The 19924-nt window shown below is 48.7% G+C and overlaps 1 protein-coding gene across 1 annotated transcript; it reads left to right on the forward strand.

Annotated features, from left to right (window-relative positions):
- The first annotated feature begins 16281 nt into the window (after nucleotides 1-16281).
- Nucleotides 16282-19485, forward strand: LOC120708979 (E3 ubiquitin-protein ligase AIRP2-like). Its single transcript, XM_039994453.1, has 5 exons — nucleotides 16282-16623; nucleotides 16814-16982; nucleotides 17079-17145; nucleotides 17236-17446; nucleotides 18975-19485. The coding sequence occupies exons 1-5, from the start codon at nucleotides 16544-16546 to the stop codon at nucleotides 19183-19185; spliced, it is 738 nt and encodes a 245-aa protein (XP_039850387.1). The 5' UTR covers nucleotides 16282-16543; the 3' UTR covers nucleotides 19186-19485.
- The last annotated feature ends 439 nt before the right edge of the window (nucleotides 19486-19924 follow it).

The raw sequence follows: 19924 nt of genomic DNA on the forward strand, positions 1-19924 counted from the left end.
TATAGAGTCGGATTGTAACAGCACTGATGTTCAATGAATGAAAGCCTGTTCTACTCAAAAAAAAGAAGGAAAAAAGGATAATAACCTTTTAATGTTTACCTCTTGTTTGTTCTGGTGTTCGAGTTGCAATCCTTTTATGTAATATCAACTATGTAAGACACTCTGCTGGCTTCTCTCTACTTAAATGACAGTGCGGTGCTTCTGCAAACTTATTTAAAAAAAAGAAAGATGATGGAAAGCCACAAATTACAGCTAACACCAGTATAAGTACGTGTTTCCAAAATTTCGGCCGGTGGCCGGCCTTCCGGACGAGTCCAAAGCACAAGCATTGGGGGTGGGTGTTGGTAAAGCAGGTTGCCGCCGGAGGAACACTTGACGGCTAGCGCCGCTCGTCCTCTTTCTTCAACGTCTTTTGGACCCAAACGGAAAAAAGAAGCTAACTAGAAACACAGTCGCAGCATTAGTGCTAAGCTGGTGATTAGTTGGACCCCTCGCGCGAGACGACGTCAGATCGGCCGCCCTCCTGCTCCGTCCACAACTTTGTAGCGCGCGCGCCTGCTCCGGCCGAGACCACACCACACCGCCGCTCGCAAGGGTCTTGCGCCGCCGGCCCGGCCCCGGCTCCGGCATGCCGACGCGCGCAGCCATCATGCGCGCACTGCAGGGTGGGCTGCTGGTAGTGGTGGTGGCGGTGGTGCCGCCGCGCCTTTTGTCCCAGCGCGTCCGTCCGGTCAATCGCGCAACCAGCACATCTCCGCACAATCGATCGCCCTTTCACATCTTCCTTTTTACAAATTGTCAAAGCACGCTTTGCCACAGCCACTACTACCAGTTCTTTTTACCCAGGCCCATCTGGTCAATGATTGGTATCAGCAATCCCCGTGGGGATTTGTTTCCACCACATCACTGGACAAGAGAAAACCTTGTGTTGGGAAAACAAAGCAAAGGAATAGCTAGCCTTTCTCCAACCGCAACAGTCGACGTCGGCTGAAATTTCTGCTGCTAAAACTCTTTGAAAGCATCGTAGCGTTATAACAGATCTCCAGGCAACGCCATAGATTGATGGATGTACAGCACTGACGAGTGTTTCACCTACCCCGATCCATGATCCATCGCCCAAAGTCACACGGTTCCGTTCAGCAAAGTTTATTCGGTCGGCTGTCATCTGAAAGAAAAGGCAGACAAGTTTACTCCATGGTGGATGTCGGAGCCACGCCATGGTCCCCCCTAGCCAATGAGCGCATGATAAAAAAGAGCTAGGAAAACAAAACTCCCGGCGATGAGCGGAGCCCGGCCGTCGCCTCGGCCGTCTCGTCAGCGCGGATTCTTTCCGACAGTTTGCACGGCGAACTCGTCAACAAAACCTCAGATTCCCTTCCCGGTCACGCGAGACTGACGAATTGTTTGCCAACGGTGATGGCCGGAAGCTCTTTTTTTTTTGGGTGTGTGTGTTATTAGTTGGCACGTCCGCTTCGGCCATTGACTTGCGGATCCCGGCGAGACCAAGTGCCAAGTTCAGGAGCCGCTGGCTTGCGCATCGCTGAATTGATTGGCCCGGCCTTGGAGCTAGTTAAACAAAACGCAGGCAGCCCGCCGTTGCCGCGCAACCACGACTGAAAACCGCAACCAACGGACGATGGAGCGGACGGACAGGGAGACGCCACACCGGCCGATCAGCGTACAATTAATCCGGCCGGTGCTAATCACATTGGGTGGGAGTTCAGCGAGCAGAGTCGAGAATTCAGAGGAACAGGTGGAAGTACTGTACAGGCGCGCCTCCATGCCAAGCATGGGCGCATGGCGAGCTCCCACTCCACAAGGCATGGGGGAAGCGCACGTGTCACGCTTCGGTAGCAGCCATGGGGTGTGGTGGGCCCTCGCCGACCTTTGCCTCGCCTAGCACTCCACTCATGACCATCGGCGTCGCAACGGAAACGTTACGACGGCAACCGTGACCCGATCGTCAGGCGCAGGAAAAAGTCCATCATGGACCATCAGGGACGGAAAGAAATTAAAGTTGATCATGCGAAACCCTAATGAAAGGCTGGGTGCCTGCCCAGCGCATCGTCCACTTGTTAACGCCGCCGGGAGATACGTACTGGTCGCAGAAAGAAGAAGATTAGAAGAAGAATATCTCTGGACAGGCTTGTTCAGTACCCAATCGACACTAGCTGATCTAGAAGCATGGAGCGGAACGGTGTAACAACCACCACGCGGACAGTCCGCGAGGTGACGGCGGACAGTCCGCGAGGCGTCGCCCAGATATTTATCTGGATGGGCTTGGGACCCACTCGTCAATCCTCTCTTCTTCCTCTTTCCTTCCAGAGCCGAGCGGAGCTCGAGCTCCCGCGCCATCGTTGCCCCTTGCTTCGATCTCCCTCCTCCGTCTACCAAACCTTGATTCCTCGCATGGGAACATTCCTCGGCACCTCCTCCACCTTCCTAAACCCCTAAACCGGCTTCTCCCCGGCCGGAATCTTTCCACCACCGCCGGACACCATTGGAGGTGCTTGAAGCTTGCCCCACCACCGATCCGCCTCTCCGGTCGTCCTCCACTCGAACCGACCGCGGGAATGGATTCGTGGTGAGTCCCTTATGCTTCACAACCTTTTTTCCCCTTCCGTGACGTGTCGCCGGCGCCGGAGCACGGCCTCCGCCGTCGCCGCCGCCCTTGCTGCCGCCTAGGGCGAAGGTCAGAAATTAGTTATCGCGGACGGTCCGCCTGGGAGGCGCGGACGGTCCGCCGGTCAGGTTAGTTTTTGTCCAGAGACGATGTTGCCTCTGGTTGTTTTTGCAAGGTTGACTGCGGACAGTCCGCTATGGGGGAGCGGACGGTCCGCCGTTGAGGCTTGAATTTGTTCCAGAGACGATGTCGTCTCTGGGGGTTCGCAGGGGTGAACTGCGGACGGTCCGCCACTTGGGCGCGGACAGTCCGCAGTAGAGTCTAGGAAATTGTCCAGAGACGTTTTCGTCTCTGGTGGGTTGAGTACTTGAACCGCGGACGGTCCGCCAGGGGTGGCCGGACAGTCCGCAGGTAAAGTGGGAAAAAGTTCCAGAGACGTTGTTGCCTCTGCTGGGTTGGTAGGATAGTGCGGCGGACAGTCCGCCACTCGGGCGCGGACAGTCCGCAGGGTAATTCAGTTAAAGTAAACTAGTTACATTCTTGGGCTGCACTCATTTAATTCATATGCATACGTGTAGCATCCGCATCTGAGGGAGCCGTCTTTGAGGCGATCGCGGCACCACAAGAGCAAACGACGCAAGCCCAAGAGGAGAGGTGTGAGCACCCGGCCCAAGGCCCGTCTGGCCCCAGTGTTGAGCAGCAGGCGCAAGGCAAGCCCCGGTGCACATCCTAGTATTTTAAATTAAGACACCTATGTATGTTTCTACTACTTGTGCATTAAGTTCAGGAATTGTTTGGTACCCTAGTTGCATGATTCATAGGATTCCCGGAGTTATACTAGCATGTATATGACGATAGTTGTGCTAAGCTTAATGTTACCGGTAGAAGACGAGTGGTCTCCTGCACTCGCGAGATGTAGGATGTTAGGAGTCGAGTAATTTCCGGTTACTCGCGAGATACGTTATTATCTTTATATAATTCAGTATGTGAGATTGGTTTCGAAATGAACATGGAAATGTGAGACCGGGCGGGGATGATGGATAGGTATGGCAGCAGGACAGGGATCCTGGGTGTCTTAGCCCCGTCTGTGTCGATTAAGGACCGGTGGATGTGGCAGTGCTGATCGGGGATTGAACTGTACTAATCGCATGCCGGGAGTAGGAGGTAGTCGAAACCGGTAAGCCGAGTACTGCCTTGCTTCGAAAGTACAGGAACCCGCACCCAACTCCTGGGGCGAGTCGAGTAGTCGCGGAGAATTGGGATGCATGTGTTTACTTTTGGTGGTCTCACGTTGAGCTCGGCTGACCATATGTCGTTGGGCTGGTTCCTGTAGTTCGAGGCGGGGAGGGGAATGGTTGGTATGTATAGTCCGACGGGGCAAATACGTGCCGTGTTGGTTAGGTCCACCTTGCAAGGTTAAATCGGATCGATTCGCCGTGTCTCGCGGTTATGAGGGCCTTGGTCTCTTTGTCACACCGTAGCAAAAATGTAGAATATGAATTAGGTATGTTTATATAAAATATTGAGCTCACCAAATTATTTTGCTTGCATCACCATGATTGCTATAGTAGGTCTTTGCGAATATGAGATGAGAGTTAATTTTTATAGAATCTGAAGCTAAAATAATGAAAGTAAGGAATTACTTAGTTGCTTTTTCTGCAAAATAACCACCAGCCAAAAGCCTTGCATGTCTAGCTATGTGGGCTAAGTTATACCCACTGGTCGGGTAAGCCTTGCTGAGTATTAGAATACTCAGGGTTTGTTGCCAACATTATTTCAGGGCACGCAGACGTAGACTTCTGTCCCTGCTGCGCCAAGTTCATCCGCCGGGATGCAGAGGGATGGGTGGTCGTGGAGCCGGACGCCTAGTTAGGGATGTCTCTAGGGCTCACTTTTGGTAGCTGTAGGCCCCGTTCCTCTAGACGAACTCACTTTTGGTAGCTGTAGGCCCCGTTCCTCTAGACGAATCGAGATTTCAGTATTGTAAAGTTTGTGAATTATGTATTTATTCAAACTCGGTTTGTAAAACTTAAGGTCAAGTTCTATGTATATTTGTTGTATATTCAAATATGTGTCGTGCTTGTACCATCTGCGCCCACCTTCGCGTGGGACTATCGGTGATGTTTCGATCGGGACGTGGGTTGCGAAAGGATCGCCAAATTAAGCCGTTAAGCTAATGAGCCCGATGTGTTCAAGTGACGGCCATTACGCTTAATTAGAGTTTTAATTTGGCGGTTCCGTCACAGCTGGTATCAGAGCCGAAACGCACCGAGGGTGGTACATGCATGCTTAATTTCAAGTTTTTCTGAAAATATAAAAATGGATTTTGAGCGTAGGGCGAGCATGCATCTCATTTTTGTAGTATTTTTGGGTTTTTCCGTAGGAGTTGATGGGGGAGCGTCTACGGTCCTAAGGACCTTGGTAGATGTCGTACGGATCGAGAGGGTTGGTAGGGGGGCGTGAATGGTTGCGAGAGTGTCGTCGGCCGGACCCGAGGCACTGTCGCGAGGCATGTTCAGCAGACAGTCCGGTTAGGACCCGCGGACGGTCCGCCGGACCTTGAGAAAAATTTACCAGAGCCGGTGGAACTGAATCTGGTTGACAGTGCGCACGGCGGACGGTCCGCAGACTCTCCGCGGACAGTCCGGTCAACTAGGATTTTGGGAAGCGGACGGTCCGCCCATGTACTGCGGACGGTCCGCCGTACTAATTTCGGCTGGACCAGGGCAGCTCGGTCAGACCAATTGGTGGCGCCGATCGATCGCCTGGCCCCGCCTGCTAGTATCCTTCAGAATTGTTTTGAAGCCCTACCTTCTGCATTGTGCCATGACTTGCAAGGATTAATTGCTATCGGTTTTGTCTTGATTTATCTGGATGATGGAACTAACCTCGTCATGGTTGAATGCAGAATGGGAGAACCACCGAACCCTCCTGAGTTGGCCCAGGCCATTGCGGCCATGCTCACTGGGCGCGATGAGCAGACGTCACTCCTCCGTGAGCTCGTGGCGCAGGGCAGAGCGCCGCAGCCTGGACATCACCACCAGCCGCCTGCTCCTGGATATCCAGAGTTTCTGGCTACTCAACCACCGCTCTTCCATAAAGCGGATGAACCGCTGGAGGCAGACAGCTGGCTTCGGACTATCGAGTCCAAATTCACCCTACACCAGTACAATGATGGGGACAAGGCAGGATTTGCCGCTCAGCAGCTTAGGGGCCCAGCACGCACATGGTGGGACAATCATGTGGCAATGTTCCCCGCGGACACCCGTTTCACTTGGGCACAGTTCCGGGAAGCCTTCAGGGCACATCACATTCCAGCGGGGGTGATTAGAAGGAAGCTCACCGAGTTCTTGGCCCTGAAGCAGGGAAATAACAGTGTACTACAGTACTCCCAAGCATTCAACACTCTCTCACAGTATGCTGGGTACCATGTGGACACTGACGAGAAGAAACAGGTCTGTTTCAGGCAGGGGCTCAGTACCAAGCTCCAGGATCGCTTGGCGATGGTCAGGTTCGACAGTTTCAGTGAGTTAGTCAACGGGGCTATCATACAGGAGGACGCCCACCTAGCTCACAAGGCAGAAAAGAAGAGAAAGGCGCCGGCAGCGGGATCCTCTAGCAGTGCCCCTCAGAGGTTTCGCTTGGTGCAGTCGGGCCCACAGCGAGCCCCTTTTCAGGACCAGCCACAGCAGCAGTGGGGATACAGGCCCCCTCAGTACACTCAGCCACAGCGGACGGACAGGCCTCCTGCTCCTCAGCAGAATGAGCAGAAGGTCTGGGTGCAGCAGCCGGGGGTGCGCCCCAATCTGTTTCCGTGCTACAACTGCGGGCAGCCGGGTCACTTTGCACGGAATTGCCCAATGCCACCCAAGCAAGGCCAGCAGTCGAGCCAGCAGGGTCAGAAGCAGCAAGTGGCCCACTTCAAGCCGGGGCAGGTGCACTACACCACCCTCGAGGGTATTCCTGAGGGAGCTCCAGTGATGGCGGGTACGTTCTCAGTAAATGAACAACCCGTTACAGTATTATTTGATTCAGGGGCGTCTCATACCTTTATTAGCAAGGGGTGTATTGTTAGACTGGGATTAAAAACTGAAAGCATGCCCAAGCCATACCACATTCATTCGCCTGGGGGGGAGTTAATCACCAATCAGTTTGTTAAGCAAGCACCCCTACAGTTGCAAGGAAAATTTTTCCCTATGGCCCTGATAATGTTACCAACCCAAAGGATAGATATTATATTGGGTATGAACTGGATGGAGGGTCAGGGAGTTACTCTGGACACGACCTCACAATCCGTGCACATCAACTCCTCTATTCATGGTAGTATGACTTTGAATTTGAGGGATCCAGCGTCTTTGACTCATGCGGTGCACCACGCTGAGGGCAAGAAGCTAGAGGACATACCAGTGGTGTGTGAATATCCGGACGTCTTTCCGAATGATTTGCCTGGAATGCCACCGGACCGTGATGTGGAATTTGCCATTGAATTGCAACCGGGTACGGCACCGATATCTAGGAGATCTTACCGGATGCCACCCAATGAGCTAGTAGAGCTAAAGAAGCAATTGCAGGAATTGCTTGATAAGGGCTACATCCGTCCTAGCAAGTCACCCTGGGGCTGTCCTGCACTCTTTGTGAAAAAGAAGGATGAAAGCCTCAGGTTGTGTGTGGACTACAGACTTCTAAATGCTGTCACAATCAAGAATAAATATCCCCTTCCCCGGATTGATATTCTGTTTGATCAGCTATTCGGGGCCAAAGTATTTTCCAAGATTGATCTCCGCTCTGGCTATTATCAGATAAAGATTAGAGCTGAGGATATTCCCAAGACAGCTTTTTCCACCAGATACGGACTTTTTGAATATCTGGTCATGTCTTTCGGGCTAACCAATGCCCCTGCTCATTTCATGTACCTCATGAACTCGGTATTCATGCCCGAGCTAGATAAGTTTGTCGTTGTTTTCATCGACGACATTCTTATATTTTCCAAGAATGAAGAAGAGCATGCAGAGCATCTCCGCATTGTGCTTCAGCGCCTGCGGGAGCACAAGCTGTATGCTAAATTTAGCAAATGCGATTTTTGGCTCAAGGAAGTCCAGTTCTTAGGCCACATCATCTCGGACAAAGGGATTTCTGTTGATCCTAGCAAGATTCAGGATGTCCTGGATTGGCAGGCTCCTACCTCTGTTCCTGAGATTCGAAGTTTTCTTGGGCTAGCAGGATATTATCGCCGGTTTGTACCGGAGTTCTCAAAAATTGCTAGGCCCATGACCGAATTACTCAAGAAAGGAGTGAGATTTAGTTGGGGCAACAATTGCGAGCAGGCTTTCCAGACCTTGAGAAGACTTCTGACGTCTGCTCCTGTCCTGGCTCAGCCAGATATCACTCGACCATTTGATGTTTATTGTGATGCATCAGGTATGAGTTTTGGCCGCATTCTCATTTCCGCCTTTGACTTAGCCAGGTATGATTCTGGCCTTGATGTTTGTATGTGATGCATTAGGTACGGGCCTCGGCTGCGTCCTTATGCAAGATCAGCGGGTGATAGCTTATGCTTCCAGAGCACTTAGGCGACACGAAGAGAATTATGCCACTCATGATTTGGAATTGGCAGCAGTGGTGCATGCGCTGAAGATTTGGCGTCATTATCTTCTGGGTAATCCTGTGCATATATACTCCGACCACAAGAGTCTAAAGTATATTTTTACTCAGAATGAGCTAAACTTGCGCCAGAGACGGTGGTTGGAATTGATTAAGGATTATGATCTGGAAATCCACTATCACCCGGGCAAAGCTAATGTGGTAGCAGATGCATTGAGCAGAAAGGCAAGTTGCAACTGTACCTCAGTAACCCCTATGCATGCAACTCTATGCCAAGAGATGGAGAAGTTGAATTTGGCTATAGTAGCTGAGGGTACACTTACTCATATTACCCTCACTCCAACACTGCGGGATCAAATTATTGCCGCTCAAAGAGATAATATTGGCATGGAAAGGATTAGGCAGAGGCTCATGGAAAGTGACCCTCGTGTGGCATGTTTTCAGCTAGATGGCGAGGGTGTGTTATGGTTTAAGAACCGGCTGGTGGTACCTAAGGATTTAGAACTCCGGAAACAAATTCTTGATGAGGCTCACCTCTCTAGGTATTCTATCCATCCTGGCAGCAACAAGATGTATCAGGATCTGAAACAGCGGTTTTGGTGGACAAGGATGAAGCGGGAAATCGCAAGTTATGTGTCAGAATGTGACACCTGTCGGAGGGTTAAGGCTAGCCACTTGAGATCAGCCGGCCCCTTGCAGCCATTGAGTATTCCATCCTGGAAGTGGGAAGACATTAGTATGGATTTCATCGTCGGTCTACCCAAAACTTCCAAGGGGTATGACTCGATATGGGTTATTGTAGATCGTCTCACCAAGTCGGCCCATTTTCTACCGGTAAAGACCACACATGCGGCGAAGCAATACGCTCAGCTATATATAGATCGCATTGTGAGTCTTCATGGAATTCCAAAAACAATCATTTCAGACCGGGGTGCTCAGTTCATTGCCCGGTTTTGGGAGCACTTTCATGCCGCCCTCGGCACTCGGCTCCTCCGCAGCTCGGCTTATCATCCCCAGACTGACGGTCAGATAGAGAGAATAAACCAAATATTAGAGGACATGCTTAGAGCTTGCGTGCTCACCTACAGTCAGAAATGGGATGAGTGCTTGCCATTGGCCGAGTTTGCTTATAACAACAGTTATCAAGAAAGCATCAAGATGGCTCCTTTTGCGGCCTTATATGGACGGAAATGCAGAACGCCTTTGAATTGGTCAGAAGCGGGGGAGAGAACTTTCTTTGGGCCCGATATGGTGAATGAAGCAGAAGAGCAGGTTCGGGTCATTCAGGAAAATTTGAAGATTGCCCAATCCCGACAAAAGAGTTATGCGGACAAGAAGCGTCAATCCACCCTGTTTCAAGTGGGGGATCATGTCTATCTGCGGGTATCTCCAATGAAAGGGGTTCAACGGTTCGGGGTGAAAGGAAAGCTCGCACCTCGTTATGTTGGGCCTTTTCTTATTGTTGAGCAATGTGGGCCAGTGGCATACCGTTTGGAGCTTCCTGCCCACTTATCCGCGGTTCATAATATATTCCACGTATCTCAGCTCAGGAAATGCCTCCGTGTTCCAGAGAAGGTGCTTGACATTGAGAAACTACAAGTGGAACCCGATCTTGTCTATCCCGAATACCCAATCAAAATTGTTGATCACAAAACCAGGGTCACTCGGAATCAAACCAGTGAATTCTATAAAGTGCAATGGAGCAATCACTCTGAGCGGGAAGCTACTTGGGAGACGGAGGAATTTGTTCGGACTAAATGTCCGGAATTGCTACAAGTCTACCAAGGTACACCCCAATTTATAACTCTCCCTTTAGCTATTCCTTAAATCTCGGGGCGAGATTTCTTTTAGGGGGTAGGATTGTAACAACCACCACGCGGACAGTCCGCGAGGTGACGGCGGACAGTCCGCGAGGCGTCGCCCAGATATTTATCTGGATGGGCTTGGGACCCACTCGTCAATCCTCTCTTCTTCCTCTTTCCTTCCAGAGCCGAGCGGAGCTCGAGCTCCCGCGCCATCGTTGCCCCTTGCTTCGATCTCCCTCCTCCGTCTACCAAACCTTGATTCCTCGCATGGGAACATTCCTCGGCACCTCCTCCACCTTCCTAAACCCCTAAACCAGCTTCTCCCCGGCCGGAATCTTTCCACCACCGCCGGACACCATTGGAGGTGCTTGAAGCTTGCCCCACCGCCGATCCGCCTCTCCGGTCGTCCTCCACTCGAACCGACCGCGGGAATGGATTCGTGGTGAGTCCCTTATACTTCACAACCTTTTTTCCCCTTCCGTGACGTGTCGCCGGCGCCGGAGCACGGCCTCCGCCGTCGCCGCCGCCCTTGCTGCCGCCTAGGGCGAAGGTCAGAAATTAGTTATCGCGGACGGTCCGCCTGGGAGGCGCGGACGGTCCGCCGGTCAGGTTAGTTTTTGTCCAGAGACGATGTTGCCTCTGGTTGTTTTTGCAAGGTTGACTGCGGACAGTCCGCTATGGGGGAGCGGACGGTCCGCCGTTGAGGCTTGAATTTGTTCCAGAGACGATGTCGTCTCTGGGGGTTCGCAGGGGTGAACTGCGGACGGTCCGCCACTTGGGCGCGGACAGTCCGCAGTAGAGTCTAGGAAATTGTCCAGAGACGTTTTCGTCTCTGGTGGGTTGAGTACTTGAACCGCGGACGGTCCGCCAGGGGTGGCCGGACAGTCCGCAGGTAAAGTGGGAAAAAGTTCCAGAGACGTTGTTGCCTCTGCTGGGTTGGTAGGATAGTGCGGCGGACAGTCCGCCACTCGGGCGCGGACAGTCCGCAGGGTAATTCAGTTAAAGTAAACTAGTTACATTCTTGGGCTGCACTCATTTAATTCATATGCATACGTGTAGCATCCGCATCTGAGGGAGCCGTCTTTGAGGCGATCGCGGCACCACAAGAGCAAACGACGCAAGCCCAAGAGGAGAGGTGTGAGCACCCGGCCCAAGGCCCGTCTGGCCCCAGTGTTGAGCAGCAGGCGCAAGGCAAGCCCCGGTGCACATCCTAGTATTTTAAATTAAGACACCTATGTATGTTTCTACTACTTGTGCATTAAGTTCAGGAATTGTTTGGTACCCTAGTTGCATGATTCATAGGATTCCCGGAGTTATACTAGCATGTATATGACGATAGTTGTGCTAAGCTTAATGTTACCGGTAGAAGACGAGTGGTCTCCTGCACTCGCGAGATGTAGGATGTTAGGAGTCGAGTAATTTCCGGTTACTCGCGAGATACGTTATTATCTTTATATAATTCAGTATGTGAGATTGGTTTCGAAATGAACATGGAAATGTGAGACCGGGCGGGGATGATGGATAGGTATGGCAGCAGGACAGGGATCCTGGGTGTCTTAGCCCCGTCTGTGTCGATTAAGGACCGGTGGATGTGGCAGTGCTGATCGGGGATTGAACTGTACTAATCGCATGCCGGGAGTAGGAGGTAGTCGAAACCGGTAAGCCGAGTACTGCCTTGCTTCGAAAGTACAGGAACCCGCACCCAACTCCTGGGGCGAGTCGAGTAGTCGCGGAGAATTGGGATGCATGTGTTTACTTTTGGTGGTCTCACGTTGAGCTCGGCTGACCATATGTCGTTGGGCTGGTTCCTGTAGTTCGAGGCGGGGAGGGGAATGGTTGGTATGTATAGTCCGACGGGGCAAATACGTGCCGTGTTGGTTAGGTCCACCTTGCAAGGTTAAATCGGATCGATTCGCCGTGTCTCGCGGTTATGAGGGCCTTGGTCTCTTTGTCACACCGTAGCAAAAATGTAGAATATGAATTAGGTATGTTTATATAAAATATTGAGCTCACCAAATTATTTTGCTTGCATCACCATGATTGCTATAGTAGGTCTTTGCGAATATGAGATGAGAGTTAATTTTTATAGAATCTGAAGCTAAAATAATGAAAGTAAGGAATTACTTAGTTGCTTTTTCTGCAAAATAACCACCAGCCAAAAGCCTTGCATGTCTAGCTATGTGGGCTAAGTTATACCCACTGGTCGGGTAAGCCTTGCTGAGTATTAGAATACTCAGGGTTTGTTGCCAACATTATTTCAGGGCACGCAGACGTAGACTTCTGTCCCTGCTGCGCCAAGTTCATCCGCCGGGATGCAGAGGGATGGGTGGTCGTGGAGCCGGACGCCTAGTTAGGGATGTCTCTAGGGCTCACTTTTGGTAGCTGTAGGCCCCGTTCCTCTAGACGAACTCACTTTTGGTAGCTGTAGGCCCCGTTCCTCTAGACGAATCGGGATTTCAGTATTGTAAAGTTTGTGAATTATGTATTTATTCAAACTCGGTTTGTAAAACTTAAGGTCAAGTTCTATGTATATTTGTTGTATATTCAAATATGTGTCGTGCTTGTACCATCTGCGCCCACCTTCGCGTGGGACTATCGGTGATGTTTCGATCGGGACGTGGGTTGCGAAAGGATCGCCAAATTAAGCCGTTAAGCTAATAAGCCCGATGTGTTCAAGTGACGGCCATTACGCTTAATTAGAGTTTTAATTTGGCGGTTCCGTCACAAACGGCCTCCTGTTAATTTCTCCGAGAAGGAAGAATCGTGGAGCAGTGATAGCCATGGTGGTTAGCGGTAGGAGCTTGTGACGGGGAGCGGATTGGATGATCCATCGAGGGGCGTGTTGACCGATCACCGGAGCACGGGCACTGCTCGAATCATGAGATCGTACCCCAGCTTTGACCGTGGGCCACCAGCTGATCTTTTTTTTGAAGTAAACCACCAGCTGATCTTAACATCTTCTTCAGACCAGAAGCAATGCAGCGGCGGCCGCCCGTGAGTATTGGTGCCTTCTGCCTTGTGTGGCATGACTCGAGCCTGACGCGGCCTTTAATTTCCTTCCCCAATCGAGACGTGTCGTGTTCCCAACTTGCGATCCTTATCGGCGACGGCCACCGTTCGGAGATTAGGGTCGTCCTTCCGGATCGACGATCGACGGAGCTCGAGCCGAAACCTTCCAGAACTGCGGGCGGCGCCGCTCTTATACCTGATTTTTTTTTAAAAAATAATTTATCCCACGCCAGAGCAAAATATTATCATATATTACAATAAGGAGTGCAAAATATTTTTATATTTTCGCGGGTGCAGGCGCGTGTAATAATCTCCACCGGAACGGACATTTTAAGTGACGGGAATCTCTATGAACAACTTGGCAGGTAGTACTAAAGAAACTTTAGAAATGAATGTAGAGGTCAGAGCAGTTGTTCTTCAGCGGTGCACAAAGTTTGCGCTAGAATACTTGTCCTAAGCAGCTCCTTTCGGCGTAGCATGTCTGGATCGTGGAAGCCTAGGAACCATCGTCGGCAAGGGATGTACTTGCATCTTAGGCCAAAAAGATGGAGATCCTCCAAGGAAGGAAACAGCTGCGAGCTTGTTTCTTGAGCACGGCATGCGTGCCACGAGATAACCTTGTCGTACAAGACCCTGCTCTGCATTCCAATTCCAACCACCCCTCCCATCATGTAATGTAACATAAATGTGCAGCTAATGATGTGACGTCAACGAGGCCGGATTAGCAGCGGTTGATGCTTGTGGTCGATATCAGTAGTCTGCACGTTCACACATTCCAAAGGGCTGGTCTTTCGAAGAAACACATTCAAAAGGGAAGGGCTCAGAATTTCAAATGAAACATGGTGCTGGCCGTTCTAGTCGCCGCTGAAGACTGGGGCAAGATGGTTTTCTTCCCTGATCTCCCAGATCACACGTTCAAACCCCCACTAGTTTCTTCTGACTTGTTTTTTTTTTAAATAAGGATTTCTTCTGACTTGTTCAAACGGCCGTGGACGCCAGCAGAGAGGTGAGTGAGATCATAGCTTGCCTCACCCAATTTCTTTTCCCTTCTTTTCTTTCTTTCATTTCAAGCCACAGCCTGAACATCATCAGTCGCCAGAATAACTGAAGCAGAGACAGAATGTGACGTCTCCATTTATCTCTGGAACTATGAAAGGATTTGGGCCTCGTTTAGTTGCGTCCGCAAAGTTTTTGAAATGAAATCTTTGTATATTTGAAGTATTAAATATAGATTAATTATAAAACTAATTATAGAACTCCTCTGTAAACTACAAGACAAATCTAATGAGCATAATTAATTCATCATTATAGTATGTGTACTGTAGTAATTACTGTAACAATTTAGTGTCTAATCATAACCTAATTAGACTCATTAGATTCGTCTCGCAATTTATAAGCAAACTATGCAATTCGTTTTTTATTTCATCTAAATTTAATACTTCATATATATAAGATTTTTTTTCGATGCGATAGATTTGAAATTATGAATTTTGCAACTAAACAAGACCTTGCCAACAAAATCTGTTTTTCTATATATAGAGGTGATGCCGTGAAAGCATGGAACTGCACATATATAACCCAGAATATCTGTTCTAGCATTGTCGAGTAATGCTATCGATTTCTGAAGGACAGGAGCCGGAAATCTAGGGCAAAGCTCAGAAGGGACCTGCAATCATAGAGGTGGGTCAGAATGGTGAGGCAATTGCCCTCGCCTCAGGCTCAGCTGACCTGCCCCTGTTTTCCTGTAGCCTAGCAGTGCCCACCAGATATTTGATGCTTGTCGCTGGACAGATCAGAGATACAGTGGATTCCCGCTTTCTCTGTAGTGGGAATCCAGGGGCCGCGCGAAGCCGAGTTGCCATGTTTTGCATCGTAGATGCACGCGAAAGCAAATGATCACTTTTATCGGAGCTGCTCAAAGTGAATCTGCCTAAAGCCCTAAACATGGCACACCAACAGACAATCAGTGGCAAAGATCTACTCCTAATGACAGTCTCAGTAAATCGAGCCGTATAGAAATAATCAATGGTAATAATTATAACTAAAGTAAATACAATGCTAAAAAATTTCAGATCATAAAAAAGGGAGGCCAAAATTAGCTAAATGCAAGAAACGGCAAACATTCTACGCTTTTCAGAAAGTTTGAACTCCTACAGCAGAAGCACAGCCCTGGCGAAAGAGGAAAAATATTTTTCATTTAAAGGGATAACTCCAGCATGCAAATTGTGCGGTACCCATCAGGAGACTACAAATCCACGTCACATAATGGATATCTCGTTCCCTGGCTTTAATGAATCACAAGGAAAATGTCAGCGGGTCCCACATAAGCCGGCGCCTGGTCCCATTAGCTGGTAGTGGATAGGGCCAGGCAGCCACCTCCCCCACCGAGGCCCTTCTTTTCTGTGTGTCATCTGCGCCCTCCCTGCAGGGACTCGTTATCAACCATCCATCATCAGGGATTGTTTGGTTCTAGAGGCTAAATTTTAGACTAGGTAGAATTTTAGTATTTAGAAGTATTAAATAAAAATTAATTATAAAATTAACTGCAGAATTCTAAGGCTAAACTGCAAGACGAATCTAATGAGGTATTTTAATCTATGGTTAGCGGGTGATTACTGTAGCATCACTGTAGTAAATTATGAATTAATTAGGCTCATTAGATTCGTCTCGCGAATTAGCACTCAGCTGTCAAAAAAAACATTTATAAACAGATTTTATTTGATACTATAAAATGATAAAATTTCTTTTGATGCGACAGGGACTTAAAAAAAATCCTGGTAACCAAACAAGCCTGTACACTATTTATTCCCATCTCTGACCTCTCTCCTCCTCATTTTTTTTTCCTTTTTGGGCCTTTTCCCCGGAAATACGAACCTTTTATCAGTAAAATCTAGGGTTCAACTCTCAAGAGTACATTCAAATTCCATAGAGGAATCACTGAAGGATTCTTCAGCTTGCATTTTTTTTTAAAAATAAAAATCTAATGTTAGATATTTAAATATATTTTAATAAATTAGTTGAAAATTTGGACAAGAGTGGAAATTGAGAGACATCAGAATAGCACCATAACCGCTCCCAATCCCAGCACCATAAATGCCCTATTTTTGTAGGCTTTTCCTCTCCCTTTGTCTCCTTCCCTCCTCTACTTTATTCCAAAGCTCTTGCACTTCTTCTCAAGCAAACAACTCCGCAACTTGTCGAGACATCTCCTGCTCCCTTGTTTATAAAACCAAGGGGACCGTGGGCGCAGGACGGACAAAAGCCTCCCTTCACAGTTTCCCTCCCCTCCCTTCCCAAAGCTACTTTCCCACAAACCCAAACCAAAACAGCTTGCGTCCTCCATTTCTTTTCTCGTTGGCCTTCTTCTTGCTTGCTTACTCGTTCGTTGCTTCTTGAGCCCCTCCGTGCCTTGCCCAAGCCTCTGTGTGTTTTATAGGCTTGGGAGCTCGCGATAGGAGTTGGAGGAGACGAAAAGGGGAGTCTGCTTCGTCTTCCTTGAGGAGTCATGTTCCATGGCGGCAGGCCGTTGTCCCTCAGGGGGTCTCTCAAGGCCCTTGAAGCTGATATCCACCATGCCAACACCCTGTAATTTTCTACTCCCTTTTCACTCGCTTTCTGTTCTTTCTTGATTCTCGGTGCTCTCCTGTGCTACTTGATTTTACAGGAAAAGTTGTAGAGTAGGGAAAGTTTGCCCTTTTCTTCTTCTGATTTTATTCGGTTCGTGTTCTACGCATTTACTGATGGATAGGTGAATCCTCATCCTTTTCCTTTTCAGAGCGCATGCTATACACAGGGCGTATGGGGGTGCCTGCGTGCAGATGAGGTTGTCCTACAGCTCCATGGCTCCAATCATCCTCAACCTTATCCAGTGGATGGATTGCAGCTGCTCCTTGTCATACACCCTCCCTAGTTACCTTGGCCTGCTCGAGGTTCTTGTCTACAAGGTACTGAATGGCCCCGGCTTAAGAGAGCTCTTGAATTCACGAAATGGTCATTTTCACAGGTTTTGAATGTTGACGTGGTCTTGATTGAACATACAGGTTTATGTTGATGAAGATGCCTCTATATCCACCATAGAAAGGAGAGCAAGCCTGAAGGAATTCTATGGTATGCTTACCACATAGTAATCAACACTCTGTTCAGTTGAAGATTTTCCTGTTGTGCTGGTGTATCTAATTCTGGGACCATGGAATGCAGCTATCATATACCCGTTCTTACAACAGCTTGAGGGCAACTTGATGGACAAGGACTGCAAGGAGAAAGGGTGGTGTAAGGAGTCCGGCGGCGGCCGGAAGCTTGTCGCCGATGATGACAGGGAGGATGAGTGTGGCATTTGCTTGGAGACCTGCACCAAGATGGTCCTTCCAAATTGCAACCATGCCATGTGCATCAACTGTTACCGAGACTGGTATTGCTCCCTGTTGCTCTTGCTTATCCGTTTGATGTTGTATTATTTAATTACTACTTTACTAGCATGATAGCTGAGCCAGGATCATTATCAATAGGGCTAGGCCCCATGTCACGCTACCATAAAAAAATACCAGCGGTTTGAATAGCTTGAACGTGATATGGATTTGGGAGATAAGATTTGAGGAATAGCGTAAGCATTGACGCAGTCTTGGTAGCAAGGGTGGTTCAATAATTTTCTCAAACTCGTGCTCTGGTTTGCGGGCTACTTCTCCTCACTCATTGTTGGTGGGGGGTGGGGAGGGGGTAGTTCAACAACCAGGCATAGTCGTAATGCACAGTTTTTTTTGGACATGTTCATTACTTCCAGCCTTCATTTAGTAAAATGCTGAAGCTACATTCTCTTGAGCGTTTAAAAATTTTACATTGTTATTCACAGTAATTCTGCGATGCAACTTATCCTCATCACTTCATGTGCTGCTCAGTTAGCTTTCATTTGTTTTGTGCCACCATGGTGGCTTTGAAGCTTTCTGTTGTTCTTATTCTAGGTTTTTCAGCCTCCTGTTTGTCAACTAGGAGGGATTTGATGTGATCCAATGTATCATTTGCCACATTAGGAGATTTATTCTCTTCACGCCTTCAGTCGAATGCTGCATCTGCCAGATCTTAGTGGACAAATTATGGTACTTCGGACCATTGTTAAGAGCCCCACGTTTCATCACAATAAATCAATGCATTAATGGAATTGAAAGCAGCCAGCTAGGAGAGTTGTAGCCTCTAATAAAATCATTAATGCTGGCCAACAGCCAAGTTTACAAACCAAAATTAGAGGGCTTGACATGTGGCATTCTAAAATCCTAAATGATGTTCTCTTAGCTGGCAGATCATGCTTGGTTGCTTGTGTACCAAGGATGTCATCTGCCAGTATGCACGGAACATAAGTGTATGTCAGGTTGTTATAATGATACTCAATCGACTGGATGTGTCATTAGAAATTTGGCAAAAGTCAATAGCTTCTCCAATAACATCGCTTCAGATGAGGTTATGGATATACTCAACAGAATTGGTTATAGCAAATTAGCAGTAGATGCTTCTGTGACCACTTGCCTATCTATTAGTGGCAGCTACTGAAAATCCTAGCAATCGGGAAATCGATTAAAGCCAGCTTGGGCCTTTGCCAGTTGCCAAATATCCTAAAAGGCAGATATATTAAAGTGATGCCTCGCTTCACTCGTTTAGAGCGCACGAATTTTAGGCGCAAACCAATAGTTGAATCTAGCTATGTGGTGCTTCAGATTTCTGCAACTCCTGAAAGGATAAAGAATAGAAGCATCGCCTTGTCTTGATTTCCAATGGAATATGAAGAGATTTCCTAGTTGGATTTGGTTTTTACAGGCAAATGTTACTGTTTATAAGGATCGACAATATATACCAGTAGATTTTAGTCCTGAACTCTCTCTGGACCAGTCAGGCACCTCCTCCTCTGTGTGCTATCCCATTTTTAACTCTGAAACCTATTGTGGCTGCAGGTATACAAGATCCCAGTCATGCCCATTCTGCCGTGGAAGCCTCAAGAGAGTTCAATCCCGAGACCTCTGGGTGCTCACCAGTGACGATGATGTGATTGACACGGTGACCTTGGAGAAGGAGAACGTGAAGCACTTCCTCAGCTTCATCGATAGCCTGCCTCTGATAGTCCCCGATAACATGTTGTTGGTCTACTACGACTACCTAGTCTAACAAAGCTCCCCTCTGAAATTCTGAAAGAGGAGAGAGATCTGGGACGAAGCGCTGTACAAGCAGGCAAGGGTTTCCGGCAGCCGACCATCCTCTGCGGATCGAGTTGGCAAGTGAAGCCGTTGCTGAAGAAACTCTGGTATGCCATGCCGATGCACTGGCCTTGCGTGATGGCATTGTTCGTTGTAATAATTGTAAAGAAGAAAAATGTCTCGAGTTTTACTAGCTTGACATTTCTCCTCTGGCAAATTGCCGGATTATTCAGAATGAACAGAATGGGGGCCTGGATGTTTCATGAGTCAATTGTCTCTGTTCAGATAATAAGTGTTCTTAGATCTCCACAACAATTATGGTGGGATGGACAATAATGCGATATACCTGGATAATGGAAATGGAATCGAGAAAAGAACTACACCATTCAGTCTGAAGTCTGAACAAATGGACGGAGCATAAGAAGATGAAGGACCATACCGGGGCGGCGTGGCTGGGATCCGGGTCGATTTGGCGTCGGGGGACTCGAACGGTTATACTGAAATTCTGCTCGGTTGACATGAACCTGACCGCGACTGCTCATTTTGTATTGTGCAGCCGAGCCGCGAGGACGGGACGACTTGGCTGTACCTGACAGCGACGTTGCCTTTGATTCAGTTCCTGAAACAAACTGGAATTCCTCCAGCCACACGCTTCGCTTCCAAACACAATTCTTCAGGACGGAAATATACCTGCATCGATTGCCTCCCAT

This window comes from Panicum virgatum, chromosome 5K, assembly GCF_016808335.1.
Source record: "Panicum virgatum strain AP13 chromosome 5K, P.virgatum_v5, whole genome shotgun sequence".
In the NCBI taxonomy this organism is placed as follows: domain Eukaryota; kingdom Viridiplantae; phylum Streptophyta; class Magnoliopsida; order Poales; family Poaceae; genus Panicum; species Panicum virgatum.